Consider the following 23033-nt stretch of genomic DNA (forward strand, 5'->3'; position numbering starts at 1 on the left):
GTCCACTGTAGTAAACTTAGAAGATACTTACCAAGGGAAAGAAGAAAATAAAAAATTACCAACAGTTCAGCCCCTCAGCCCCTTAACATTGAACTTTTATAGTTCAAGTCCTTTTTCCATACCTCTATATTTATTTATCGAGTCACAAAAAACATAACCATATTTTCTGAACACAAACTGTTTTATAACCTGCTTTCTAAACATAATACAGTGTATTTTCTTCTTTATTCCATTGAATTATCTGTTACTTTATTTTATGGTATTAAAGGACATTAAATTGTAAGGATAGATCTGTTAAATTCATTTATTTTTTTATATTGTTTTAAGTTTAATTCTTAACAGTGCTGAAGCTAATGATTTAAATACAGCATGACTATATCCTCAGGAGAAAGTCCTAAGAATGGAGTTGTAAAATGAAATGATATGCAGAATATAAAGGTTTTCAATTAATATTTAGGCTAGAGAATAATTTGGTGTCATGCACAAAGAGAACTGGTAAGAATAAGTGAATTAATGTGTGACTAGAGAGGGAATAGATGGGATTTCCTTAAGAGCCTGGAACTGAAATCTCATGAGCTGAGAGAAAGTGTGGAAGTTTATTGAAAGTGTGTGAGTGGACAGGTGAACTCCAGTGCAAGCAAGGTTCAGGCAATACAGTGAAGAAAATTATTTGAAGCCTAGCATGAGGTCCTAGGTATAGCACAGGAAATGAATATAGTAGGTATACTAGACTATTCCCTAAGCCAGCAAATTTACATGCTACTCCCAAAATAGTGGAAAGGAAAAAAAAAAAAAGAAAAAGAAGCCATTCTACCATTTTAAACTTCTCTTCATCCAGTCTGAGAGCACTGAATGGAGTTTGTTTTTTCTCACAAAGGTAGAAGTGGATCTGTAGAAGTAGGAGTTGGGGGCAGATGTGAACACATGTATATTAGGGTTCAGTCAGAGTTTTTATATGACTGTGTGAGTATATATATGTGTGGAGTTTTTATGAGGAATTGATTTATACAGTGTGGTAACTGGTTAAGCCCAAAGTGTACAGGGGCAAGCAGTCAGGAATGGAAGATCATGAGTAGTCTGGAACCCCAGGGGCAGGAACTTAAAGCTTGATATCCACAGGCAGGTTCTCAGGGAAGATGCTGAGGAAGCAGAACAATTGCAGATCCATCTGTTATTTGGAGTCTCTTAGGTAAGGCCTAACTTCTCTTTGAAAGGGCTTCCAACTAGTTAAAAGAGGTCTACATAATCTCTCTTTTAATTAATTTGAAGTCAGCTGCTTAGGGACTTGAATTATCTCTGCAGACTCCCTTCCCAGCAGCACCTACATTGGTGTTTGAGTGAATAACTGGGAGAAGGTATATGTATGCTACAAAATGGCGGCTGCCTCCCTTCCATGTTCCAGCTCTCAGGAGAGAGCATCACGTGTAACCCACCCTATGCAGAAATGTATGAGGGAATTCTGGGGACTATAGTTCAGCCCACTCCAGTTCATAGACCACAAAGCCACCACATGGATATAAACAAAGAGGTTACTAAATTTTGAATTTTGACCCTACAAGATTGCAGATAATGTGACTGGAAGAATTTGCCCAGCAGTTTAGAGCTAAGTTTCTTTTTATGAAACTTGAAAGTAGTTTTAGTACAAAGAGAGTGAAGTCGTGCGTTTTCACTGCAGAAAGTAAATTTTCAGTGGGTTAGGAAGTAACTGATTGTTACTAAAGGATTTCAGGGAACAGATTTTTTTTTTCCACTCTAAAAAAGAGACTTAAAAAAGAAATACCTCTCTTCCATGCTGAATATTGTCTGCAGGCAATACCTGGGGTACTATGGGAACCATGTTGCAATTAGGGGTGCTAGTCTAAGGATAGAGCCAGCAAAATGTGTCTGAAAGTGGAAAAGTGGAAAGAACTTGAGTCCTTGATTATAGTGTTGAATTAATCGACCCTGGAACTGCCCTACTTTAGGTCTTCTTGTTGGATAACACTAATCTTGTCTTTCTTGATCTCTTGTAGAGTACGTGGCACCGCTGACTTCTTCCTCCTTCTCAGATCTTTGTCGACCTCTATCCTTGTGAACTCACTCTGTGTTTTTCTCCTGTGTCTAAAGCTCTTTTTTTGTAGTCTCTTTCAGGGTTCTGTTCCCTGTCTGTCCCCTAACTATAGCTGCTTCTCTTTCCTCAGCCCCTTTTAGCCAACTCCACGTTTTTTACGGGGTGATCTCTTCCATGCCCTTGGCATATGCCTATGGTTTCCCAATCTGTGTCTCGCCCCTCTCCCCCTACCACTTACCTTGTGTTTGCAACAACACCTTAAACTCAGTGTGTCCTGCTTTTCTGTATTTCCAATCTCTGTGAATGGTACCAGTTAGTCACCAAAGCCAGAAATCCTGATGTTTTCTGGATTCTTTCCTTTACCTCAAAGCACTCCATCCCTTCCCCCCCCCCCACCAAAATCCATTACCAGAATTCTATCAATTGTTCATATCTGCTTTTCTCTAATCTTGATTTCTCACCTTTCTCCTCTTAATTCAGGCCCTCACATCATTTCTTATCTAGACTCTTACCACATGCCTGCCTTTTTCCAATTTATGATCTGTACTATCAACAGAGAAATCTTTTTACTATCCACATCTAACCATGTCATTTCCTGTATGCTTTCCCACAAAAAATCCTTTGATGGTTCCTGATGTCTTTAGGATAAATACTGAATTTCTCAATATAAAATCTGTCCTTTACCTTTCTCCTGTACGACCCCACCCTAAACCACCCCTGTGGAGCACTACTTACCATTTCCTGAAGTAACTGGGCTTTCCAAGTTCAGGCATGTTGTACATACTTTGAGTCTCCCCTGTAAAAAGAATTCTGTGGGCACTTTCATATAATAAAAAAAAAAAAAAAAAAAAAAAAAAAAAGGAGAAAGGACAGGTAATAAATATGCCCTTAACCTAAATTCAAAAATAAATATTTTTGCCATATTTACTTCATATTTTTGCCCATTTTAAATCATTTGAGAGTAGTGGACATAATGCCATTTTACTCCAATACTCTTGAGCACACATTTCCGTATATAAGAACATGCTACATAGCTATAGTAGTATTACTTGTAAGAAAATTAACAGTAGTTACAGGGTGCCTTTAATCCGTCTGTTTTGGTTAGTGCTGTAGTTGTTTGGTTCTAAGTAATAGAAATCTGACTGAAACTACAGAGGCAAAAATGAACATATATTGGAAGGAATACTGAGGACTGTAATATATCTGCAGAAAGGTCAGAGATACAGCTATGACCCAGAGACAACAGGATCCATGTTATCACACCGCCAGGAGTCTTCTCTCTGTCTTGTATCTCTGCCCCACTCTGTATTGGCTTATTCTCTCCCACTGCCAATAGCTTTTTCCTATGACGATGAAAACAAATCCACTGACTGCTCTTCAGACCTATATTCTGTAGCCTCCCTCTATCACCGCATTCATAGCTTCTTTTCCCTTAGTTTGAAAAATCTCAAGAGTAGCACACTGATAACCTATGGTTAGATCATGTATGAACCCCACCAAACAAACAAGGAGAGTATTTGATAGTGAACATGCCTTCCAGGTGTTGTCCCTATGTTTATAAGGGTTTCATCCAGTGCAGAGAAATCATACAATGGGCAGATACTCCAGTTGGAGTCCACTACAACCTCCTTGGCCTGTTGAATCCCTAATGACCTTTAGTAGTGTAGAGTACTCCTCTTCTCTGTACAGCAAGCCTTCCCCAGCCTGCCTAGCAGAGGTCGAAAGTGCCTTCTGTCTGCTTCCATGGTGTTGTGTTCACCTCACAGAGGTGGGATGGATCCCGACCCAAAGTTTGGGTCAGCTGTCAAGACTGATAATGTCACATGCACACACACCAAGTTTATTATATTCACAGAATGAAGCATGCAGGGTGGGCTCCCCAGCAAGTCTGAAAAATGCCCTTTAGAGTGCCGAGAAAGGAGACTAGCTTGGCTTTTATTGGCAGGAAGGAGTTGGTGAGGCTGGGGCAAACTTGCAAAGTTTGAACTTCTCACTAGATGAGAGAGAGAGAGAGAGAGAGAGAGAGAGAGAGAGAACTGGCTTTCTTATCTGCTTGCCCAGGTGTGGGATGTAATCAAACATCAGAAATGAAATTAGAGTCTTCATAACTCATGACATCTACTGACTTATGTCAGTGCGCTGGGTTTTGCTCTAATTGTCTGTTTAGATGTCTGTTTCCCTGCTAGACCAGGCTGTGAAGATAATTTACCTATTTATTTTTGTGTCTCTGGTACATGTTTCACACTCAACACTTTTGAAAAATTTTATTGTAGAAAGAGAACATGAGTGGGAGAGAGGGGCAAAGGAGAGAGAGAGAGAATCCAAAGCAGGCTCCACGCTCAGTACACAAGGCTTGATCCCACGGCCCTGGGATCATAATCTGAGCCAAAACCAAGAGTTGGACGCTCAACCCAATGAGCCACCCAGGTGCACCACACTTAACACTTACATATGGTACATTATCTTATTTAAAAAAAATTTTTTTAATGTCTATTTTTGAGAGAGAGACAAAGACAGAGCACGAGCCGGGGAGGGGCAGAGAGAGAGGGAGACGCAGAATCTGAGGCAGACTCCAGGCTCTGAGCTGTCAGCACAGAGCCTGACATGGGGCTCGAACCCACGAACCGTGAGATCATGACTTGAGCTGAAGTCTGATGCTTAACCGACTGAGCCACCCAGGTGCCCCTTCAGTAAATTAAGTCCAACCAGATTGCCTGTTGATTTCTTGATTTCAGTTAACTTAATTTTACATTCTCAAGTGATTTTGTCAGACTACAATGAATATTTGTTATACCTTTTCTACTTGATCCGGCAGTGTACTGACTTAATGCCCATGCTGGAAATGTTTCATTGTCTTGATATGTATAGCAATAATTTAAGGACTTGAGAAGAATATCCTTAACAGAACACTTTACAGTATTTTTCCAAAAAGTGTAAGTAGTTATCATTGCTTACTACCTTGACTCACACACTGAAGTTTTGCCTTGTATGTTTTCTGTAACCTATTTCCATTGCTTGTGGTCATTTTTGGTAAATCGGTTTTAAAACACCCTTTGCAGTATCTGGAACAACTCTCAATTGGATAGAATTTACCATTCCAAGGTGTATCTGATGGTCATCCAGGGCTTCCAGGAGAGTTTCAGGCCTCTTAGCAAGGATGCCACTCTAGTACCCTGGCTGCTTTCTAGACTCCCCCGTAACTGACTCCTCTCACTACTTTGCTCATTCCTACTGCCCTCTAGAGCTTCTTTCGTAGTAAATCATGTTAACTTTCTTCAAAAATAGGCTTTCTTTGTTTTCATCTATTACATTTCAATTGATTCTGTAATTCTACCTCTTTTCCCCTCTCCCCTCCCTTCCCCCCATCTCTCTATTAACAGTTAGTTGGAACAGTCTGGACATGACCACCTCCCCGCATCCCTCTGCACCCCCCTCAGTTATTTATGCCATTGCTGTTAAATATTTTTCTGTTTCCATAACAACAACTTTTTTCAAACATTTGTTGCAGAGTGCAGAAAGATGCTTTGGGTGGAAACTTGGTTTGCTGAGTTCTTTGGTTTATGTAATTATTAAGTACAGAAAATCTTGATTTCAAATCTAAAGCTTAAAATGGAGACCTGATGGCTTAAAGAAAAATGGAAACTGTTGCTTAAAATGGAGGTCTTTATTTTCAAGTTAAATTCAGTTCTTGAAAGGTGTTTCTTCCAGTCACTTTTTCATAGTCCAGTAAAATCAAGTAGGTTCTCTTCTAAAGAGATGTTTGGTGCCTTTTAGCTTTTCAAGTTTCTAACTATTCCACCAACAGCCCCCTCAGCCCTCAATCTAAAATGTGCTTAAGAAGATGTTCAGATTTTGTGGTAATTGAGTGGTACAGAGTACTGCATATTGATTTGACCCAGTTTCCTGCCAAAAGTTGTGTTTGGTAGAGTGCTGTGTCACTGTCATTCATAAGGTTTGTCTGAGGGCACTTGCTCAGCCATTTTTTCAGCTGTTTCCTGGCATTGCGTTGTCTTTCTGTGGCATGGGAAACTTGCCATTGACCACAAAATTGCAGCTTACTTTTCAAGCCGGTCTCTAGTTCATAACTTATTCTTCCTAATTCTTTTGTGCCTCAGACTCTTCTGAAATATGGACAGTCAGTAGCTCTGCACAGACAGCACAGAGAACAGCTGTATATTTGATTCCACTTGGTTTATCTATAAATAATTCACACTGTCCTCTTTGGCCCTCCTTTGGTCTTTGGAGTAGGTGACAATGGAAACAAACAGAACTGGCACTGTAAGCATTTGAAAATCTTTTTTTTATTTTAAAATCTTACTGTCTAGGAGCGCCCAGGTGGTTCAGTCAGTTAAACATCTGACTTTGGGTCAGGTCATGATCTCATGGCTCGTGAATTTGAGCCTCATGTCAGGCTCTGTGCTGACAGCTCAGCCTAAAGCCTGCTTTGGATTCTGTCTCTCTTTCTCTTTCTGCCCCTCCCCCGCTCATGCTCTGTCTCTCTCTGTCTCTCAAAAATGAATAGACGTTAAAAAAAAAAATTTAAATCTCACCTGTCTAGCCAAGTGTCTCGCATGCTGTTTATGACAGGCAGAATTCTAAAATGGCCTCCCAAATTCCTGGCCTCCAGGGTGCACACACACACCTTCTCCCAGTCAAACATAAATCTAGATGTTGCTGTGAAGGATTTTGGAAATGTAATTAAGATCCCAAATCAGTTGGCCTTTAAAACAGGGAAATAATCGGGGCGCCTGGGTGGCGCAGTCGGTTAAGCGTCCGACTTCAGCCAGGTCACGATCTCGCGGTCTGTGAGTTCGAGCCCCGCGTCGGGCTCTGGGCTGATGGCTCAGAGCCTGGAGCCTGTTTCCGATTCTGTGTCTCCCTCTCTCTCTGCCCCTCCCCCGTTCATGCTCTGTCTCTCTCTGTCCCAAAAATAAATAAACGTTGAAAAAAAAAAAAAAAAAAAAAAACAGGGAAATAATCTGTGAGGCTGAGATGATGTCATGAGCCCTCCACATTTGGCTGTAAGAGTCATAGACAGAAATGGCAGTGATTTCAAGAGAGGTGTTGATGTAAGGGAGTTTGTTGTGCCGGTTTTGGAAATGGAAAGGGCCATATGGCAAGAGACTGGAAGCAACCTAAATATCACCAATAACCTGAATGAGCCTGGAAGATGTGTGACTGAGACTTTAAGCAGATCAAGCAGTCATGCTGGGCCTGGACTTCTGATTTACAGACCTATAAGATAATAAATGGGTGTCATTTTAAGCCTCTAAGTTTGTGATAATTTGTTGTGTAGCAGAAAAATAATTGCTTTGCTTACTTATTTACAAGTAAGCATGCATTAGTACTTGACCAGAGTTTTTCATGGTTTAGTGTGACTTCTCTTTTCAGTCTCCCATTTTATCATGGATTCTGTTCACAACTCCAAGGGAACAGAAGAGAGGGAGAGGGAGGGGCAGGGGAAGCTGTTTTAATATGAGGTCTGTAAGCAGTTCTGTCCTAGGAGGACTCCTTCTGCTTCCTGTGGTGTGGACTGCCCAGAGCTGCAGGAAGCCTGCTCTGTCCAAGCCTGCATAACTAGAGTGGCCTACTGATACCCTTCCTGAGACGTTCCCTCTGTTCTTGTTACTACAAACTTCTTTGAACAGCACGAGTAGATGACCCTTCTCCCCTGAGCAAAGATTCATTTCTGTAGGGTGTGTCATTTCCTCTTTGATCCCTGGAAGAAAGGGCAAGACCAGCCTCAGCAGCATTGCAAATCAAGCATTCTGATCCACTCCCCCCTGCCAGGCTCCTTATGCCTCCAAGCTTGTTTCCTTACCTCAGAGTCCTCTCCTACAGAAGGCCATCTTCAGTCGTCTTCTTGAAGGATCCCCCAGATTACCTGTCCGTCTTATACCGTGTCTTCTTTATCTTAACTGAGATTGATTACACTGAGGTCATTGGAGGGAAAACGTGAAGATCGAATTCATAGGGAGTGAATGACTGGTTGCCAGTCACCCTGCAGGACATTTGAATTGTGAAAGAGTGTAGTGGTAAACTTTCAGGATATAAGGACATTTTTGTTTCCATGTACTGTTATTCTATTTATATATCTATATAAAGCTTGAGAAAAAAGAATTTTATCTTCCATGTTGTCTTTGTACAGCTCCCTGCAGCATCACACACAAAATTTGAGACCCCAGCTGGCTCTGTACCTATTTCCCTGTTTCATGGTCCTGTGACCCCCACCTGCAATTGATGAGCCTGTTGGTTAAGGGGTCTAGCTCCCGAGAAAGTCTCGGGAGCAAGAGGAATTCCACTGAGTTTGAAGAGCTTCTGAGGGCGATCAGCTTCCTACTTCCTAACCCTAAATGTGTTGTTATAAGCGTCCCGCAGATACCCCTCTGCCCCTGCCTCAGGACCTAAGCCCTGGTTCTGCCTTTGGTTTTTTTTTTTCCTCACAGTTGGACTCTTAAGCCACAGAAAGATTGTAGACCTCATGGTGGCTGGACTGTAAGCCATGAAATTATTTTGGACCAGTTTTTTGCTTCTACATCCTTCCCACTTGTGACAAGAGTTTGTAGCATCTGCAGTGTTGAGCTCTCAGAAGGGAAATATGACTTGGTGTTTAGCCCTTAGAGGCACCAGAAAACATTAACCTCAACAAGAAAACTTCATGTCATCATTATAAAGAAATTCTCAAATGATGTGTAAAATAAACCATAGTGTAAACCATTATCAAAACCTTTAAAATGGGTTAAGTGTTATAAAAGCGAATAGTTCTTTACAAATTGGTAAACCTTATCTAGATGAACCTGACTTTTTTGTGTAATATGGAACAAGAGACTGTCATTCCATTGTAGAAAAGACAAAATGTTTAAAATAATCCAAGATTAGGGGCGCCTGGGTAGCTCAGTCATTTAAGCCTCCAACTCTTGATTTCTGCTCAGGTCATGATCTCACAGTCGTGAGGTTGAGCCCCACTTCAGGTTCCACACTGAGTGTGGAGTCTGCTTAAGATTCCCTTCCTCTCCCTCTGCCCCTCTGTCACTTGCACTCTTTCTCTCTCTCAAAAAATAAAATTTTAAAAATTACAACATTTAAAATAATCCAAGATTAAAGTATAGACAAAGCTGCAAAAAAAATGAGTAATGGGGTGGTAAATTGATTTTGATGTTGATTTAGATGATAAGGAATTTGAAAATCAGGTGAAACAATGTGACTATATTAAAAGTCAGATTCAATACATGAAATTCTGACCAACTTTTGACTTTAAGGATTTTGGAGAAAAAAAAAAAAGTGAAGCCCTAATGAGGACGTTAAACAGAAACCTTAAGGAAACAAACTAATCTTTCTACTTGGACAATAAAATGACCTTTGATTTTATTTATTGTAATGTTTAATTATAATACTTCTGTCCTGAGTTCTCTAATATTCTGTTTTGTGTAACATTTGTTAAAGTACTTTTCAAATTGAATTCTTGGGAGATCATATTTAATATATGGGCTGTCTCTTGACTAAACAGGATTCAGCATCGTACAGTTATATAAGAATCACCTGTAAAAATAAGCCAACATCATGATAAAGCTGGCTTACATGTAGGCCTTCAGCAAATACCTTTTAACTCACTGACCTCAAGTAACAAAACCATCTTAACTGATGGTCACTCTAAACCAAAAAAAAAAAAAAAAACCTCCAAATGCTTTATTCTAGTTTTATTATGGTGATGCTTAATAATTATAGAGTAGTATTGCTTTCCATAGTATTCTCATTACTTTACCATAACGCTGTTTACTTTTTTTCATGAAATATACACATAGAAAAATGCATAAAGTATATATGTAGTTTTACATATGCTACCCAGTCAGATATTATTATATATTTGTAGTTTATGTAATTATGTTTCAGTATACAGATACTGTGATATAGATCACTCTGGGGGGGGGGGTTGTTGGTTTTTTTTTTTTTTTTTTTTTTGGTCTTTTTTGGCTGTATTGAGATGTAATTAACATAACATTGTAAAAGTTTAGGTACACAACATATTGATTTGATATACTTACACATTACAAAATGATTAGCATGGTAAGGTTAACACTGTCGTCACAGCACATAATTACCACTCTCTTTTGTGGTAAGAACATTTAAGGTTTTAGCAACTTTCAAGTACATAATACAGTATTAACAACTATAATCACTATACTGGACATTAGAACCCTAGAACGTATTGATCTTCTAACTAGAGGTTTGTACTCTTTGACCAACATCTCTCTCTTCGCTCCCCCCCCTTACCCCTGGTAGCCACCAGTGTTTGTCTTTCTCTGTCTAACTTCATTTAGCATAATGCCCCCAAGGTCCATCCATGTTGTTGCAAGTGGCAGGATGTCCTTTCTTGTGGCTGAATTATATTCCATTGCATATAAGCATATCATATCTTCTTTATCCGTTCATCCATTGACAGACACTTAGATTATTTCCATTCCTTGGCTATTGTGAGTAATGCTGCAGTGAACATAGGAGTGCAGATATCTCTTTGAGATCTTGTTTTCATTTCCTTTGGATATGGGAAGAAATAAGATTGCTGGATCATGTGGTAATTCTGTTATTAACTTTTGAGGAACCTCCATATTGTTTCCATAGTGGCTGCATAGTTCCTTCTTTTTCTTACCTTTTTAAAGCTTCATTTTTGTTAGATGTCCATCTGTTCTCTTATTTCTAACCATAGCAAAGAATCCACATTTTACCCATAACTCCTTCTTTAGTGGCTATACATATTATCTCTAATACCCTACCACCACAAACAGCCCTGCAGTGAGTACTCTTGCAGGTTCACTTATGGACTTTCATGAGGATTTCTTTGGAATATAAGGCCAGGAGAGGAATGCATAGGTCATAAAGTGTGAGTACACATCACTGTCTAGGTGTTGCCTGGTTGCTTTTGTGCTTATCTGTGCCTTCCTATATTTCCACATCCCTTGTATTTGTACTAATGCTTAACATCAGCCAACTTTCTGTTTTTGCTAGTTAAATAGGGATAATGTGGTACTTCATCATTAATTTTGTATTTCTCTGATTGCTATTAAGTTACAGTATCCATCTTTTTATATGCTTATTGGCCTTTTGGGTTTCCTCTTCTGTGAATTGCCTGTTCATATCTCTTGACCTTTTTTCTTTCGGGATTCTTAGTAACTTGTTAGAAATTCCTTTTGTAAGCTAGAAATAACTTTAAAGTCTAAAGATATATTTAGATATTGTAAATATCTTTTCCCAGCTTATAACCTGTTCACTTTTCCCATCCCATACTTTGTTGAATCAGAAAGTCTTAATGTTTTCCCCAAATTTTGAAAAATTTAAAAGTTCAGAAAAGTTGGAAGAATAATATGGTGAATACCTATATAATCTTTATCTAGATTCACCAAGAGTCAACCTTTAGCACATTTACTGTCTCTCTTCTACACACACACACACACACACACACACACACACACAACACACACACACAGAGAGACTACTTTTTTTTTTTTAAGTAAATGTGGACATCCTGCTACTTCATCCCTGTGTTCATTAGTATGTAAATCCTAAGGGACAGATATAACCATATTCAGTTTTCCCTAATCGCCAAAAATATGTCCATTATTGTATATGGTCCCCCAACCAGGATCAAATCAAGGATGACACATTGTATTTGGTTGGTTCGTGTCTTTAATCTTTAAACTACCTTTCTCCTTTTTTTCATTTATAAGATAGAATTTTTTGTAGTTCAGATCAGTTGATGTATAGAATAGTCCACAAACTGGATTTGCCTCATTATTTCTTCATGATTAGAATCAGGCTAAATACTTTTGTCAAGAACATTATATAGATAATGTATATTTCCCATCACATAACATCAGGCGGCCAATAAGGTCCATATTTCTAATTGTTAATGATGCTGAGTTTGAGTACTTCCTAAGGTACTCTCTACCAGATTCTGTACATTGTAAAGGTACCTTTTCCTTTTTGTAATTAGTAAGTAATATGTGGGGTTAATAACATGTTCTCCAGCAACCTTTCATTTTAGTAGTTCTACCTACTTATCATATTATTGACTCTTGCCTAAATCATTTACTACATTGATAATTGCAAAATGGTGATTTCTTTTTTTCCTCAGATTCTAGCAGGTTTTTTTTTTTCATTTAGGAGCCAAGATTTTTCTGTGAAAAGTATCGTCCTCTCTTTTTCCTTTGACTGTCACTATAAACAAAAGGTCAGCAAATTATGGCCCTTGCCACCCATTTTTGTAAATAAAAGTTTTATTGGAACATAATCATACATGCTCATTTACACTTTATGGTTGCTTTTACACAACATTGGCAGAGTTGAGTGTTATGACAGAGATTGCATAGTCTGTAAAGTCTAAAATATTTACTGTCTGGCCCTTTACAGAAAAAGGTTGTTGATCCCAATTATAGACTCATATATTCTCTTCTTTATTTAATGTGTTATAACCCTTTGCTTTCACTGTTCTTTTTGTTCCAAATTTTATAATTTTTCCCAGTAAAAGCCTGTTGAAGCTGATTTCTATCATTTTTTGTAAGTTCCATTAAGCTTTGAACATTTCTTTGCTTTCTGATTCAACAAGACGTTCTAGACTTCCCTCTGTTTTCATTGTCCTAGACCTGGAATGAGCCAAAAGTATGAGAAGTCCTGGTTTCTTTTTAGGGGAAATGACATTTCAAACCCATATCTGGGCACCAAAGTGTGCTTATTGCTCTGGATGTCATTGCTTCTAGGCTTTTGTGAAAAGATCTATAGAGGAACATAGGCATATACTATATAAATGAATATATGTAAGTCATGTCCCATACTGATAATTCTAATTTATATTTTACCAATTCAGATCCAGAGTCATAGAGTTCTTCCTCATTATTCCCCATTTTGTATCTGCATCTTATTTTTCCACAAAATAATTATTAGAATATTACCTTTAAATATTCGGTAAAATTTGCCAGTAAAGTACCCATGGACTGGAATTTTCTTTGTGGGAAGGTTTTAAATTATGAATTTAATTTCTTAAGTAGTTTTATTTTTTGTAATGCTTACATATTTTTTTTTTCTTATTTTACCACTTTTGGTAAGCTGTGTTTTTTTCTGGGAGTTTGGTAGTTTTAGGATAATTTTTAAATTTACTAACATAAAGTTGTTAATATTGTTTTAATGTTTGCAGTATCTGTAGCGATACCCCCTTTTATCATTGCTCATACTGATATTTTGTGCCATCTCTTTTTTCTTTCTCAGTCTTGCCAGGTAGTTGTCAACTTACTAGTTTTTTACCCCCAAGAAGGGTGAACTTCTGACTTCATAGATCATCTCTGTTTTACGTGTTTTATTACATTGATTTCCACACTTGCTTTTATCCATTTTTTACTTGTATCTTCTTTAGATTTAATTTGCTGTTCTTTTTCTCATGACATGGATGCTTCGTTCATTAAATTTTAGGCTTTTTTTTTCTTCAAATATATACATTTAAATTCATGAATTTTTCTTTAAGCACAGAATCAAGTTTATTTTACAAGCTTTTAATAAATTTTTAATTTTCATTCCAGATAGTTCTTAATTTTTATTCAGATTTTGTCTTTGATCCATGGGTTATTTACACATGCATTGATCTATTTACATATTTATAGAAAATCAAGTTATCTTTTCTTATTGATTTCTGTTTAACTGGGCCAAGACTAGAAAATTCTGCATATAAAAGAGTTTTATAGAAGGGATAGAATAGAAAATAACTAGCAAGATGGTACTTTAACCATATCAGTAATTACATTAATTGTACATATAAATAGTCTAAACACACCAATTATAAAAGACCAAGATTTTCAGATTAAAAAAGCAAGACTCAACTAACAATAGAAACCCAAAATATAGGAAGCAAAACTGACAGAACTGAAGGGAAAAGTAGACAATTCAGCACTAGTAGAGACTTTAGTACCCCACTTTCAATAATGGATAGACCATCTAAGCAAGAGATAACAAAAGAAACAGAAGACCTGAAAACAGTTCAATGCCATTAGACATCTATAGAACATTCCACTCAACAACAAAGTACTTACACTGCTCACACACACAAAGAACGTTCTCCAAGATAAACTGTATGCTAGACCATAATGTAAGCCCCTATAAATCTGGAAGTCATACAAAGTATGTTCTCTGATAACTTCATTCTTTAATTAAATAAATTGGCAAGCAATAAAAAAAAAAGAATCTTGAGATATTAAACAACATATTCTTTAATAATGAATCAAAGAAGAAAATCAAGAAAGGAATTCGAAAATGCTTTCAGATAAGTGAAAAGAAAATATACCAGAATTTATGGGGTACAGCAAAAGCATTGCTCAGAAAGAAACTTACAGCTATAAATGTCTTAATCAGCAAAGAAAAAAATCTCAAATCAGATATCTAACCTTCCACCTTACGAAACTAGGAAAAGAAAAGCAAAATAAAAAATAATTAGAAAGAAATAATAAAGACTAGAGAAGAAATAAATGAAATAAATGAAAAACAGAGAATATTAACAGAAATTGGTTCTTTCAAAACAGCAACAAATTTGACAAACCCTTAGCTAAATTAAGCAATAAAGAGAAAAAGACTCAAGTTACTAAAACCAGGAATGAAAGAGGTGATCTTTGTATAGAATATAACCTTACAGAAATAAAAAAGGATTGGGGCACCTGGGTGGCTCAGTTGGTTAAGCATCCAACTCTTGATTTTGGCTCAGGTCATGATCTCATGGTTCGTGAGATCAAGCACCTTGTCAGTCTCTGCACTTGTAGAATGCACTCTACAAGTGCAAAGCCTGCTTGGGATTCTCTCTCTCCCCTCTCCCACTCATGCTCTCTCTCTTTCTCAAAATAAATAAATAAACTTAAAAAGAAATAAAAAAGGATTATAAAGGAATACCATGAACAACTGTATGCTAACAAGTTCATTAACTTAGTTGAAATAGACAAATTCCTGAAAAGACACAAATTTCCAAAACTGACCTAAGAAGAAATAGGAAACCTGAATAGACTTATAACAAGAGTTTGAATTAGTAATCAAAAAACTTCCCAGAATGAAAGCTCTGACTCACAGAAAGCCATATTGATTAATTTTATAAAAAATTCAAAGAAGAATTAATACCAGTCCATCATAAACTCTTCCAAACAATAGAAGAGTGAACATTTCCCAACTCTGTATGTTAGGCCTGCATCACCCTTATACCAAAATCACACAAAGACACTATAAGAAAACTACAGACCAATACTCCATGTGTTAAAATTCCTCCACAAAATAATAAAATATCTAAAAAAGATTATATACCATGGCCAAGTGGCATTTGTTCCAAGAATGCAAGGTTAATTTAACATCTGAAATTCAATTAATGTAATATACCATGTTAATAGAATAAATGGGAAACATGTGAGTATGTCAGTAAATAACACACACAGAAAAGGTTTTGAATAATACATCCTTTCATGATAATAACACTCAAAAAACTAAGAATAGAAGAGAATTTCCTCAGCCTGATAAAGAGCTTCTATGAAAGTCACATAGTTAACATTCTGTTTAATGGTGAAAGACTGAAAGCTTTCCCCCTACATCCAGAACAGGGCAGTTATGCAAGAAAAAGAAACAGTAGGCACCCAGACTGGAAAGGAAAAAGCATCTCTATTTTCAGATATTATACTCTTGTATATAGAAAATTATAAGCAGTCCACTTTTAAAAACTTGGAATGAGTGAGTTCAAGGTTACAGGATATAAGATCAATATACAAAATTATATTTCTCTATACTAGCAATGAGCAATTTAAAATTAAGAAAACTATTCATTTATAATAAATCAAAAAGAATAAAATACTTAGCTATAAATTTAGCAAAAGTAGTGCAAGACCTATATATTAAAAACAACAAACCATTGTCAAGAGAAATTAAAGAACTATAAATAAATGGAAGCCATTTCATATTCAGAAATCAGAGGACACAAATAAAGATGGCAGTACTCCCTAAATTGATCTATGAATTCAACAAAATTCCCATCAAAATACCAACTGACATTTTTGTAGAAATGGACAGGCTGATCTTAAAATGGACATGAAATCAGAGGGATTCAGAACAGCCATTCTTTTTTTTTTTAATTTTTTTTAACGTTTTATTTATTTTTGAGACAGGGAGAGACAGAGCATGAACAGGGGAGGGTCAGAGAGAGGGAGACACAGAATCTGAAACAGGCTCCGGGCTCTGAGCTGTCAGCACAGAGCCCGACGCAGGGCTCGAACTCACGGACCGCGAGATCATGACCTGAGCCGAAGTCGGCTGCTTAACCGACTGAGCCACCCAGGCACCCCCAGAACAGCCATTCTTTTAAAAGGAGACCAACATTGGAGAATTTTTAGTGCCCAATATTAGAAACCTATAAGTTTTAGTAGTCAAGACACTGTGACACTGCCATAAAGATAGACATATAGGTAAACAGAAAAGAATTTAGGTTCCAGAAATAGAAATTTACATTTATTGCCAATTGATTTTGACAAGAGTGCCAAAACAATTAAATAGAGAAAGAACAGTCTTTGCAACAAATGGTGCTGGGCCAACTGGGTATCCACATGCAAAAGAATTAAGTTGCACGCCTGCCTTAGAGCATACACAAAAATTAATTCAAAGTATATAATAGAGCTAAATGTAAATGTCATAAAGCTGAACTATAAAAGCTTTAGAAGAAAAGATTGGAATATATGAACATATCTCCATTATCCATTGGTTTATGCAATGATTTCTTAGCTATGACCCTAGAAGCACAAGTGATAAAAGACAAAATATACAAATTGAATTACATAAAAATTAAAAACTTTTGTACTGCTTGCAAATGATACCATCAAGAAAGTTTGGGGCACCTGGGTGCCTCAGTCAGTTAAGCGTCCGAATTTGGCTCAGGTCATGCTCTCGCAGTTCGTGGGTTTGAGCCCTGCATTGGGCTCCATGCTGACAGCTCAGAGCCTGGAGCCTGCTTCAGATTGTCTCCCTCTCTCTCTCTGTCCCTCCCCCACTCACACTCTGGCTCTGTCTCTCTCTCAAAAATAAATAAACGTAAAAAAAAAAAGAAAGAAAGAGAGAAAACAGTCCACACAATGGGAGAAAATACTTGGAAAAAATCTCATAAGATACTTAGATCCACAATATATAAAACTCTTGCAACTCCTTAAATTTTATTCTCTGTTTAAATACAGGGTTTCCTTATCTCTCCTTGTTGACACTTCATGAACCCTTTCAGTCAAGAATTCATCTTTTTTTAAAGTTTGGGTTTTACCAGGGCACTGACTTCAGCTCAGGTCATGATCTCACAGCTCATGGGTTCGAGTCCTGCGTCAGGCTCTGTGCTAACAGCCCCTGTGCTAACAGCCCTTGCTTATGCTGTGTCTCTCTCTGTCTCTCAAAAATAAATAAACATTAAAAAAAAAGTTTGGGTTTTACCCATTAATTTTGTCCATATTCCTTAAATATTCCTATAGTCCACCTTCCAAATATTACCATTTCTAGGTGTGCCCTACATATCTGCTTCTCGCTTTTTTTTTTTAGCTCTTTTAAAATATTCTGAGTATGTATTTTTTTCTTGCTGAATTGTGAGCTAAATTGTCAATCCGATCTTCCAACTCACTAAGAGATTTTTACCTACCTTTATACATTGTACTTTTATACTAATAATTTCTTTTGTTTTCTGTATGATTTCTTGCTTCATTTTACTAATATCCTGCCATATCTCCTTAAGTATATCACACTGTGCTTGTTTAGTTCCTGGTTCAACTTTTCCAACTTCAGGTGTATGTTACTCAGCCTTTACCAGGTTATGCTATGACCACAACCAACCCAAAATCTTAGTGGGATGTAGGCTAAAAGCAGCACTCCTGAGATAGGCCATTTCTTGGAAAAAGAATACAAGACGACTTTTAAAACTTAATGTTACATGTCACTTTTGCTCACATTTCATTGACCAAAGAAAATCATATGGCCAAGCCTAATGTTGAAGTAGAATTCTCTCACAGGTTCAGTCAGCAGATTGGGAATACCACAGTTTATCACAACATTGTATGTTTTCTAATTCTACTCATGGAGTTAACTTAAGAGCTCCTGTCTTGTAGTGCGTATTGAGGAAGGGCAGAATAGAAAGACTTGGTCTTTGTCTCTTGTGAATTTAAGAAGGGAGATGATCCCCAAGGTAGAAAGACCCAGTTCCACACACACATACATGTAAAAACTATTAATTGTCCTGTTTGCCACCACTGTATCTGATAGTGCTTAGGCAGAAGCATCTGGGTGGAGATGTAAATGTAATCAAATAGCCCTTGGTCTTTGGACTACCAAAGAGGAGTTAGAGGCAGGTGTGCTCCAGGGTAGCTGATTATCAGCTTCTTAGCTCTCTAAGCCTCTCTGCTATTCTAGGTTGAAAGGGCAAGCTCTGATTGTTCCAGGGCAAGCAAGGAGAGAAGGAATTGGAGAACAGAGTTTTGAAGCCTTCTTCTACCCTAGCCTCTCATTGTCAGCTTAGGCTATTCTTTGTCCCTTACTTTTCCCCACCTGCCAGTTCAAGGCAACCTTCTGTTCCCCCCAGGGTTTCTTACTGTTTTTTAGTTAATCCTTGGAATCAGTACCTTCCTCTAACTTCTAAATTTTTCCAGGATTGTTGTTGGGGGGTGGGTGGGTTCAAGGAGAGCCAGGAGCATGAATAAAATAAAAACATGGACCAGGGGGTACCTGGGTGGCTCAGTTGGTTAAGCATCTGACTCTTGCTTGGTTTCAGCTCAGGTCATGACCTCACAATTCATGAGTTTGAGCCCCACATCGGGCTCCAAGCTGACAGTGCAGAGCCTGCTTGGGGTTTGTTCGTTCTCTCTCTCTCTCTCTCTCTCTCTCTCAAAATCAAAAATATTTTAAAACAAAAACACGTGGACCAGAATGGTTGCCTGAGGAGAGGACCTTGTGAAAGAAGTTGCATTTGAATTAGAAAATGAGGATTTGGATTGGAATAGGGGGATAGGGAGGAAAACAGAGCAAAGAGATTGGTAAAGCCATGGGGGCTATGCACATGAAACCAGTCTGATCCAGGTTGGAAGGTTTAGATTGTGAAAACATAGGGAGTTAGTTACTTGTTTAGGTCAGGTGATGTCAGGGTAGGGAGGATCTTAATTTCCACTAAGGCAGGGGGGGAGAAAAGGGAAGGGAGGGAAGCTCACCCATGCACACTCTTACCAAGTGCCTGTGCTAGATAATATGGAAAATATGGAGTACATGTATAATGTAACCTTTGTCTGAAAGGTGCTGATAATCTTGAGGAAATAAAACTGGTGCTAATTAAATTATTAGAGGACATTAAGAAACAGTTTATTTGCAGAATTCTCTGATGCTGTAGGAGTTAGGAGGCCTGCCTGTACAGCTGAGATTAGCTATGTAAGTATTTAATGGACTGCATAACTAAGGAGATGTCACTTTTAAGAGGAAACTCTAATGTGGATACCAAGGAGAACATTAAAATGGATCTATGGATGTCAGATCACTGAGTGTGTGTCCTCCTTAAGAGGAGGCAGTTTAGTATAATGAGTTAGAACATGGACTAAAGCCAGATGGCCTGGATTCAAATTTAGATTCCAGGTATGACTTTGGACAAGTAACTTTTCTGTGCCTCAGTATCCTCATCTATAAAATGAGGACAATAATAGCCCCTAATTCATAAGGCCGATCTGCTCACATAACTTTGCCACTCAGTTTCTCCTAAATTGAAGAGCATGTATCAGTGGAATTTGGGGAGAAGGGGACATGATTCAGAATTAGTAGGAAAGCAGGGTGGTATTACAGAAGGAAATGAAAAGACCTGACCATTTTATTCCCTGCCTGCTTCCTCACTAGACTGTAAGCTTTATCTGGACAGAGATTTACTTCATTGTATCCTAGCCCCTGGCTCAGTGTGAGACATAAAATGGGCACTCAGTATATATTTGTTGAATGACTAAATGCATTTCTATGTGTAATTTTAAATATAAACCAATTAAATAGTCTTATATGTTTGGATATGTACTTGTCCAATAATTTTGATGTTTAAATTTTTTAGCAGCTAGAAACTAATTCAACAACTAGAAATAATCTTTGAAGTATTTGTGACAGTGGTTTTGTTTTTTGTTTTTGTTTTTGCTTTTGTTTTGCTTTTACAGGCCAGTTGGAATGCCAAAAATGGAAAAAGTTTACTTACATAATCCTAGTTCTGAAGAAACTATTACTTTAGTATCAATATCTGCTACAACATCACATTTTCATGCATCATTTTTTCAAAATAGGGTAAGTTTTTCTATAAATGTTTCTCTTGAGTTTGAAATTGAAATATCTAGATGTTTTATGTATAATTTCATTTTGCTATAATTAAAATCCGGTTCGAGTGTTTCATATTTGTTGCGGGTTTCAGTTTGCCCTATTTCCTAAGAATTATCACTTCTACTCTTAAACACACATTGTGTTTCTCAACATAAAACAATTTAACAATTCCACTTTGAACCTAAGTACTCTGAAAAATGTAGTAGTCAGAAATTTAGTTGATTTTTTTTCCTTTTTAAATAATAAGCAATTCCTCAGTGTTGTGTTAGTTTTCTATTGCTACCTAATAAGCTACCACAAACGTGATGGCTTTAAACAACCCCCACTTATTAGCACATAGTTTATCAGTTGTAAGTCCAGTGTGTTCTTTGCTCAGAGTATCATAAGGCTGTAATTAAGATGTCAGCAGGGCTCAGTCCTTGACTGGAAACTCAGGGAAAATCCACTTCTAAATTCACTCAAGTTGTCGGCAAAATTCATTTCCTTATGCTTGTAGTACTGAAGTCCCCATTTCGTTGCTGGCCCTTGGCCAGGAACCTCTCTCATTTCCCCAGGGCACCCACATTGCTTGTCACCATCTTTAGGCCAGGAGTAATGTGTCATATCTCCCTTATTCTTTGGATCATTTTGGCTTTCTCTTCTGCCACCAGTAGAGAAAATTCTGCCTTAATCATGTCATTGGGACCACCTGGATAGTCTCCTTTTTCATGAAATGAGTGAACTAATGTCCTCAGTTACATTTGCAAAATCCCTTTTTATCATGTAAGGTAATTAACCACGGGTGTGGTATCTCCTCATAGTTACAATCTCAGAGATATTAGGGCAGGAAATTTGGGAGGCTATTTTAGGGTTCTACCTACCACAAGTATCCTGTAAAATTTTACTTTATAATCATTTTCATAGATAGTTTGCAGACTTGTTATTTACATAAAAATTAATCTGACAAAAAAGTTGGGTCTTAATAAATTTTGAATTTGAGAGAATACATACATTAATCTTTAATATATAGACTGCTAAAGTAACAAATAAGCTTCAAAAACAGCTAAATAGCAAGTATTAGAAGGAAGTAAATAAGTGAAACCTAATTTCATCTTCCCAGAGTTTTCACTAATTCCTTTGAAGAGATGTGACCAAATCAAAAGGAGCTTTTTAAAAAAAAAAGCATCTAAAATTATATCAATTATTTAGATTTTATACTTCTCCCTTCAAAAATCCTATTTCATCATATGCTGTCCTTAGCAACATATGTTGCTAGCAACATGTCCAGCAACTTCTGAAGTCAAAAACAAAAACAAAACAAAAAAAACTTAATTTCGGCTTTTTTAAATTTAAAAGTATGTTATTAACAAGGAATTGATGAGTTACCATATTGCTTTCAATAGCAAAAACTTCATTTTTGTGGTATTCATGGAAAACGCCCCTTTTCTAATATATTTCTTTAAATAAGTTTCCCTTGAGTTATTTTTTGTTGTTACCTAAAGGATGTTTTCAGAGTTTTTATAAACATGCTGATGTTCTCAAATAATAAAATCCCAGTGCTAGAAGAGATTTGTATATTCATCTAGTCTAATAATACCCTCATTATACAAAATGAAGAAAGAGCTCAACTCCAGAGGGGTTTGCCCCCTGTCATTCAGTTAATGACAGGATCCAAGGTGAGGGTCTAGGTGCTGTATTGGCCTACACGGTGATTTGTATCGTATTAAGCTGTGGTGTGTGGCATATATGTTATGCCACCTGTACACAGAGATGCACTTATGTGTAAATGCAACCACACAGGGCACGGCCAGTATGCAGAGACATGTTGGGTTAAAGGGCAAAATAGTGAAGTGAAAATGGAAACAGTTTAAAAATAGTTCACAACTGCCCTACAGATTTTATTTTTAACTTGTTAATGGTACTTTGCTAATTCAAGCAATGTTTTGTTGTTTTTAATCATCCAAGCTTAACCCCGTTAAAGGGTTTTCATAGACCAAGAGTTACAATTACAGATTCTTACAGGGGGCAGATAGACAATGTAAATGAGAGAAGCAGGCCATGTGGAATGAGGGTGACCTGGAGAGCACGTGGTCTGTCCAAAGGGATCAACCCACACTCTGTTCCAGCCGGTGGTTGCCATGTGGGAATGTAAGCGCATGCCCCATTCTTCTCATGTTCCAAGAAGAAACAGAAATAGGAATTTTTATATGATATCTTCCAGTTTTTACACATTGAAAATAAATTCAATTTTAGAAAGACAGATGGTGTGGACCAAACAAAACAAGCTAACGGCCACTAGTTTGACATTTTCGAACTAGACTCTCCCAGGGACTTATTTCTGCACATGAACTTTATGCAAAGAGGAGAGTTTTTCTGAAAATTCTTCAGAAGGTAAACTAAATGTGCATGTTAGTCAAAGGACAAGTTGAAAACCAATATGTGTTTTCCATTGTCAGGAAATTGGATTACACAATAAAAATAATCTATACCCTTCAAAACCTCCAGTTAGGTCAGCTAGATTTGGCTTCAAAAGCAGCTAGCCAAAATCTGTGCAGTCTTCTCTGTCTTCTTCCTCTTGGTTTCCGTTTTTACTTCTTGCAGTAAGGTATGGATTCCCAACAGCTCAAGAAATGGAGAGGAGACATGGAAT

General features: G+C 37.3%; 1 protein-coding gene across 2 annotated transcripts in view; it reads left to right on the forward strand.

The window, feature by feature from the left end:
• Positions 1 to 23033, forward strand: part of TMEM131 (transmembrane protein 131) — a 245368-nt gene that overhangs the window by 121663 nt on the left and 100672 nt on the right. For both annotated transcript variants that reach the window (XM_047068675.1, XM_047068676.1), the window contains exon 5: positions 20248 to 20371. In XM_047068675.1, the coding sequence (XP_046924631.1) occupies positions 20248 to 20371 (124 nt within the window). The remainder of the gene's footprint in view (positions 1 to 20247; positions 20372 to 23033) is intronic.

The sequence above is a fragment of the Lynx rufus genome, unplaced genomic scaffold (genome assembly GCF_022079265.1).
Source record: "Lynx rufus isolate CCGP_SWC_20201006 ecotype Redwood Valley unplaced genomic scaffold, mLynRuf1.p SCAF_8, whole genome shotgun sequence".
In the NCBI taxonomy this organism is placed as follows: domain Eukaryota; kingdom Metazoa; phylum Chordata; class Mammalia; order Carnivora; family Felidae; genus Lynx; species Lynx rufus.